General features: G+C 42.4%; 1 protein-coding gene across 1 annotated transcript in view; it reads right to left on the bottom strand.

Moving 5' to 3' along the window:
• Nucleotides 1-8,040, bottom strand: part of Dym (dymeclin) — a 269,386-nt gene that overhangs the window by 48,054 nt on the left and 213,292 nt on the right. Inside the window, exon 16 of the mRNA XM_026783375.1 lies at nucleotides 814-927. Within this exon, the coding sequence (XP_026639176.1) occupies nucleotides 814-927 (114 nt within the window). The remainder of the gene's footprint in view (nucleotides 1-813; nucleotides 928-8,040) is intronic.

The following is an 8,040-nucleotide window of genomic DNA, read 5'->3' as shown; positions in this document are numbered from 1 at the left end:
AAAAATAATTTTATAGTTAGGGGGTCACTACAACATGAGGAACTGCATTGAAGGGTCACAGCATTAGGAAGGCTGAGAACTACTGCTCTAAGGGATCAATTGAGGGGTGGGCTTTCACCCAGGAGTTCACTTCAAGAGTGCCTCTGCCACACAAACAAAGCATTTTCTTAAAATGCATTATTTTCCATGTTTCCACCAAGTACTTTTCTTCCCACTACTGTATACAGGCAAGTAGTAAGCAGTGTATGGACTGCAAGCAAGGGCTTTGGAGCTAGACTGCCAGGGCCTGCATAGCTCAACCACTCTCTAGTTTTACTACTCTGGGTAAATCACCTTTCCATGCTGGTCCCTTCACCTGGCGACTTCAGTTGCTGACACTAGCTGCCTGAGAAAGGTGTTGAATGAGGTAATACACACAGATGTTGAGGCCCCAGAAGGACATGGGGAGGCACTCACAAGCACCAGGCCCCACGAAACTGGCATCTTCGCCACTTCCACCTTCCCATTATCTTTGGTGATGTTTGTATGATTCAGTTTGTTTGACTAGGTGAAAAGTACACGTGTTAACTGTATGCATTGCTCATGGGGTGTGCAGAGTTACTCCTGGGGTACTCAATGATGTGATGGTATATTCAGCTATTCTCTTCTGAACTGCAGCTTTGGTATCAGGGCAGAGCACAGCAAATATTTAGTCTCTCTGAATTTATGAGCACTGAGTAAGTGGTATGATTCAGAGTAATGCCTGCTAGTTGCTGCTATGTGCATCAAATGATCAAAAGCCAGTGTCAACAGGAAACGCTTTAAACAGCTTACCTTTAGTCTGTCTTTGGGCAGCGCCACGACCCCTTGTTTAATAATTTCCAAGACTCTTTCCACTGACAGCTCAGCTCCAGCTTGTAGCAGCCTTGAGCTAAAGAAGGAGATCACCTGGAATGAAAGAGCCATTAAAGAAAGACTTATTTATTGCACGTGTTTTATCTGCATGAATGTATGTGCACTTATATATGCCTGGTGTCCAGAAAGGTCAGAATAGGGTATCAGATACCCAGGAACTGGAGTTACAGATGGTTGTAAACCAGCATGTGGGTGTTGGGAACTAAACCCAGGCACTCTGCAAAAGCAGTCAGTGCTCTTAACCTCTGGGTCATCTTTCTAGCCCCAAAGTTAATGATTATCAAACATTTTTAAATTTTTTTTATGATTTATTTAATCTTTATTTTATGTGCATTGGTGTGAAGGTGTCAGATGCCCTGGAACTGGATTTTCAGACAGTTGTGAGCTGCCATGTGGGTGCTGGGAATTGAACCCAGGTCCTCTGGAAGAACAGTCAGTGCTCTTAACCGCTGAGCCATTTCTCCATCCCCCTATCAATCATTTTTTATAGTCCCCCTGCTCAACATCCCAAGTATTACAGGTGTCTGCATCAAAAGGCACATGTTTAACCAAGCTGGGATTACAGGGATGTGACATGAAAGGCACACATTAAACAAGCAGTTGTCTGGGAAGTATTTTCAGTGAGGCCCTTCATACCTGGAAATCAGAGCTTCCTACTTCTACTTTAAAGGGACCGGATTCTGCTTATCTGACCTCGTAGCATAGACCTCTCTTTATAGGGTTTGATGGCCAAGAAGTCTTAACAGGAAAAGAATCTTAGGCTAATGGCTGAAACGCTATTTGGGGATTATCTACGATTTTAATTCATCTGCAGCATTCTTTTCTCCCCTCCCACCGTGGGTTTTCAAGACAGGGTTTCTTTGTGTAGCCCGGCTGTGCTGGAACTTTTGTAGACCAGGCTGGCCTTGAACTCAGAGAGATCCTTGCACCTCTGCCTCCTGAGTGCTGGGATTAAAGGCGTGCACCACCACTGCCCATGCTTATTCTGGATCAAGTTAATCAACAGCAAGCCACCATCATGTTTATTTCATGTCACCAAGGGTCTGAACTATGCAGTAAAATGCTAACGTAGCCCCATTCCTGATCACCTGACATTTGTAACTGAAAAGTGGGGTAGGGGATCTTATACTGGGTGTAGCTTGCCTTGGAAGTATGAGGAACAGAGTTCAGTTCCTAGAACCCACATAAAAAAATTCACATGTAGGGGCCCGTGCCTATGACTCTAACACTGGGGAATTAGAACAGGAAGGTTCCTGGGGCTGGTGGGCCAGCCAGTCAAGCCTACTTGGTGAGTTTCAGGTCACAGAGACCCTGCTTCAGAAAAGAAAAGGAAAAAAGGAAGGTGCTGAGCCTGAGGAAGGACCCCTGATCTCCACATTCATGCAGATACACACCTGCACCTGCACAGAAACATAAACACATACCAAAATAAAGCCCAGAGCAAACGAAAGGAGCAGGGAATGCAGTTTAGTATTAGCATGCTCGCTAGCCTGTGTGGAGCCTGGGCTCAATCTTGGGTTCTCCAGAACCCATGCCAACCAACCAGTTCAACAAGCCACAAAGAATGCCATTACCATTTCCCAGAAATTATTACTAAAAGCAGAATGTTACAGATCAGGAAGACTGCTGACCCTTTCACTCAAAAGGGGAACAGCAGTTATAGCCAGACATGCAAAAATAGAAAATTCATTTCTAAAGGTTGACACTGCGCTGACGAGACAGCTCAGCAGGCAGAGGCGCTGCCACCAAGTCTGAGATCCAATGGTGGGAGGAAGGGACTAATCCCTACGTTTTTGTTTCATTATTTATTCCAACTACAGTTCCCCTTTTCCTCCCACTCTCCTCCACCTTCCCTCATCCCTCCCCCATCCACTCCTCAGAAAGGGTAAGGCTTCCCATGAGGAGAAAACAAAGTCTCACACATCAAGTTGAAGCCGGACGGAGACCCTCCGCCATGTATCGAGGCTGAGTAGGGTATCCTCCATAGGGAATGGGCTCCAAAAAGCCAGTTCATTACTAGGGATAAATTCTGGTCCCAATGCCAGTGGCCCCACAGACTGCCCAAGCCACGGAACTGTTACCAACATTCAGATCCTTCATTCAGGTTCCAATGAGGGTTCCCTGTCAGTCCAGAGTTAGTGAGCTCCCACTAGTTTGGGTCAGCTGTCTCTGTAAGTGCTGTGGGACAATGGTCTGTACCCTGTCACTTGTATTTTAAATAAATGCTGATTGGCCAGGAGACAGGTAGCAAGTAGAGGCGGGGCAATGAGACACAGAACAAGCAAGATATGACTGCCTTGCCAAAAAGGTACCAAGCCACGTGGCTAACACAGACAAGTATTATAGGCTAATATAAGCTATAAAAGTTATTAAGCCTGAGCTACCAGGCCAATCAGTTTATAATTAATGTAGGCCTCTGTGTGATTTCTTTGGGACTTAATGACTGTAAGACCGAAAGGGAAAGAAAACCTCAGTCAACATAATGGCACCCAATGTGGGGCTGACCAAATCCAATTAAAAGCCTGAGAGAGCTAGGCAGAAAAGAACAGAGTTAAGCACAGCTTATTGATAGTGGCATTTTTTACAGGTGAGCTCTGTTTGCAAGAGAGGCTTCCTGACACAGATTTAGCTACAAAAACTTTGCAGCCTTTTTAAGAGGCTCTGCCATAAAACACTTAAATGATGTTTATGAATAGCCTACAGCATGCTTCTTGGTGGTGGCACAGACCTTGAAATGCCATAGAGTTGTGACAATAAACATAGCTCTGGCCAGCACCTCCACAATGAAGCTAGATTCTCAAAAAGCTAAGGAATGGGATGGATCTAGCCATCAAAGCCATGGCTTTAATCCTAGCCACACCACTTAGCAAATTAAAGATTCATGTGGTCAGAAAAAGAGAGATATACAGTAAAGATAGATTCAAAGACAAAGAAAACCTCTAAATGGTTTACTGTGTGTTTAAAAATATATGTAGGCTTGGGAGAAAAAAAAAGGATAAAATCCTTAAAATAAAAAAGAAAAAAAAAAGCAAGTAGTTGGGTGTGGTGGCACACACCTTTAATCCCAAGGCTTGGGAGGCAGAGGCAGACTGACCTCGGTGAGCTCAAGGACAACCTGGTCTACAGAGTGAATTCCAGGACAGCCAAAGGTACAAAGAAAAACCCTGTCTCAAAAAGCCAAAAATTAAAAATAAAAGAAATAGAGGTTAAAATAAAGCCACGTTAAAGATGAAAAATATACAGAGAGTGTGGATACTGTATGTTAATGTGTTGTATTTAAATTGTTTGATGACTGAGGAAGGGGCAAAAGCTGCTAAAAGACATTTGATTATAAATGCTGCTTGATTAACCCAATATATAAAGTCAAAATTCTTTGACTTTAAAATTTAAGTCAAAGATATGTTACTTTGGAGAAGAAGTTTTGCTCTTGTTTCCACAGGAAATGGGGGACTATGGATTCATTCAGTGTTAATCAAAATCAGGTTTGACCAAGGAAGACCCCCTGAGAAATCTCCAATAGGAGGAATGGCCCACATGTTTAAGTTCTACATCCAGAACAGCTTAAAGACTGCTGTCTGAGATGATCAAGCCTCACAGGATCAAGCCTCACAGGCTACTCCAGTCAAGACTTGATCATAACTCTAAATTTTCTTTAGGTCCCCATATGATTATCAGTGCACCCAATCAGCAGGAAAACTACAGCCACATTTCCAAAAAATGGATTATGAATGTTTGCCTTTCTTTAGACTGTTTGTTACAAGTTGTTATAGATAATGGTAAGTAGAAAAGCTCAACAAAGGAGATTCGATTCAGAGTTCTTGTTTAAAAAAGGGGGGGAAGAGTGCTCTGGGACAGTGGTCTGTATCCCGTTCACTTGTATTTTAAATAAATACTGGTTGGCCAGGAAATATAGACGGGGGCTACCAGGCAGGAAGTAGAGGTAGGGCAATGAGAATTCTGGGAAGAGGGAAGTTTCAGTCTGCAGTCATCACCCAGACACAGAGGAAGCCAGACACAGAGCAAGCAAGATGTGACTGCATCGCCGAAAAAGGTACCAAGCCACATAGCTAACACAGACAAGAATTATTTTTTCTGGGACTCTGGATTAAAGTTCTGTTTAGTGTCCAAGTCATACAAAGGGAACAAAGAGTTAAAGACAGATACATCACAAAGAGAAAACACTTTATCAAAGGTTTATTAAAATCTTTATGCTGAGTGGTGGTGGCACATACCTTTAATTCCAGTATTCAGGAGGCAGAGGCAGGCTGATCTCATGTGAGTTGGAGGCTAGCCTGGTCTACAGAGCAAGTTCCAGGACAGGCTCCAAAGCTACACAGAGAAATCCGGTCCTGTAAAACAAAAACAAACAAACAACAAAACAAAACAAAAACCTTACAGTAGGGCTGAGGAGCTGGCTAAGCCTGTAAGGACTCACTGCGTGAGCCTGCTACCCTGAGTTGGATCCCTGGAACCCTTCTAAAAGTGTTAGGCATACCTACACACATACCCAATATCACCACATATCACCACAACAGTGATAAATTAAAAGTAGATAAAATATGCAACGAAGATACACAAAATGGATCAAGAAAGGATAAATACTGGCAATTTCATGTGATTTAACCTAATACTCATGCCTAAATTGATTTCTTTGGCCAAAACCAGGTAAAGAATAGGAACATGTGTTAAAAACATTCTAAGAAATAAAAAAATTAAATGAAAAAAATAAACCAAAAACCAATGAACTAGCTTATGATGAACTCAGAAGGATACACGAGGCTTACATTTTTTAATATTGACTAAAAGCTGGTGTCAACCGGGTGGTGGTAGCGCATGCCTTTAATCCCAGCACTCGGGAGGCAGAGGCAGGCGGATCTCTGTGAGTTTGAGGCCAGCCTGGTCTACAAAAGCTAGTTCCAAGATAGGTTCCAAAGCTACAGAGAAACCTAAAAAAACTAAAAAAGCTGGTGTCATTTGCCATTGGATAATATTCAGCATATAGTACAGAAAGGTAGACACTGAGTGACTCTCACATGTGACAAGATCATCAGAAGTGGCCAGGAAGCCTCGTGAAATGCCAACCCTGGGCTTGGTCAGAGACAATGCCCAGGTGCTTCTGGACAGTCAGCCAGAATGTAGGCCTGAGTTCTCTAAACTTTTCTGACTGAATATGCCTACGCGTTAAAAAAAAGCATGTACTTGTACTATGTTTCATTTATTTATAAATCATGCAACATACTACATATAACATTAATTTAAAAAAGGGATTTAAGTTTGTTTTTATGTGTATGAGTGTGTATGTCTGATGACCAAGGAAGTCAAAAAAGGTATCAGATTCCTTGGAAGTAGAGTAACAGGCGGATATGAGCTGTTGGCCAGGTCTGGGAACAAAACTGGTTCTCTGCAAGAGCAGCCAGTGCTCTTAACCACCAAGCCAGCTCTCCAGCCCAGCATCAATGTTTTATCTATCATAAACTGAGTATAAAGACTTGGATGGACTGTCGAGATGGCTCAGTAGATAAGGCGCTTACTACTAAGCCTGGTATACTCGAGAACTGACTCTCACAGGTTGTCCTCCGATATTCATACATGTGCCATGGCATGCCTACTCACACATACACATACATATGTGTTTATATATATGTAATACATACACATATATAAATAAAATACAAAACCAACAATGGTGAGGTAAAGACAAATTGAACTCAATTTTAAAGAATGACTTGGTGATTCAAAAGAATTTTAGTACTCATTAAACTATTATTGAGAAACCTGGGTAACCGGCTATCATTAATTTCTGCTAATCACAAAGGCCTCAGATCAATAGCAAGCAAAATATAATGACTAGAAAGACATACTTTTTATGTTAATTCTACCTACCTACCCATATCTATCTTGAGACAGTTTCTTTCTATATAACCCTGACTCTCCTAGAACCCACTCCGTAGACCAGGCGGGCCTTGAAGTCACAGACATCTGCCTGCCTCTGTCCCCGAGGGCTGGGATTAAAGGCGTGTGCTGCTACAGCTGGCAGACACATTGTTTACTCCAGAGCATCAAATGGAAATCTTCCTAGTCATGCTGATGAATCCACTGCTTGTGAGACTGGTAAAAACCTCGCTTCTATCTCCTGAGGGGCAGCTGTTCTAGAAGAGGATGCTACCTTTGCACTGTCTTTTGTCACACATGCTGAGCCTATTCTATTGCTTTCAAACTGGGGGTTAAATATGACATTTTTCAAAGATTTGTTTAATTGAATTCAGATCCTATAGGAACACATTTGCTTTTCTTTTCCTTTTCTTTCTTCTTTCCCTTTTCCCTTCCTTCCTTTTGGTGGTGGAATCCAAGTTTTGCATATGCTAGGCAAGAAGTGTACCACTGAGGTTCATCCCCAGCCACTAGATCACTAGAACAAAACTGTAAGGGAATCAGAAAGGGAGTGCACCTGCCACCCTGCATACCGAGGACCTCCTTCTGTCCCTCGGAGTGCCTGAAGTTTTGCAGTTCACCCTGGCACAGGGTCAGAGCCAATACAATAAAGGTAGGGCTCTACCACTAAGTCACAGTGCCCACTGCCAATACTGGTGGGAAATGAAATCTCTTTTATTTTTAGATGAACAAATGAGGTTATAATATGACCTTCCCATGACCTTGAGAAATACTGGTGGGGAGCTGCTGATCAAGACAACAAAATGCTCACAATCAAAGCTAAGTGGAGCCCACAGCACTCTTATACTTTGAGATGTGACAGGCCAACAAAGCACGAGTTCTCACATCACTTAACCAGAGAACAAAGGGATGTAATGACAGGCCTATTTTGTTCACTCTGTGGCCTACATTGACTTGCCTCTAAGTCATGAAAAATTCTCATGTCACCAGGAGAATGGCAGGGTGGTCATGTGGCTCCAGTTCTAAGTAAATTTCATTCATTCATTTATTATTTATTTTTTAAAACCATCTCATTTGTATGTTTAAAGGCATCAGAATGTCACCACTTTAGGAAATGATAAAAAAAATTACTTCTAGAAGATAAGTATACTTTCAACATCAGGAGGGAAGGAAGTGAATTGTCACTGGGTCTATAACCTGGAGCATGCCTTCTTTCCATGTGCAACACGAATAATAAAAACCAGAGACAGATAT

The sequence above is a fragment of the Microtus ochrogaster genome, chromosome 18 (genome assembly GCF_000317375.1).
Source record: "Microtus ochrogaster isolate Prairie Vole_2 chromosome 18, MicOch1.0, whole genome shotgun sequence".
NCBI classification, from domain to species: Eukaryota; Metazoa; Chordata; class Mammalia; order Rodentia; family Cricetidae; genus Microtus; species Microtus ochrogaster.
Note: the sequence above shows the minus strand (reverse complement) of the source record. Positions and strands in the feature narration are given on the sequence as shown.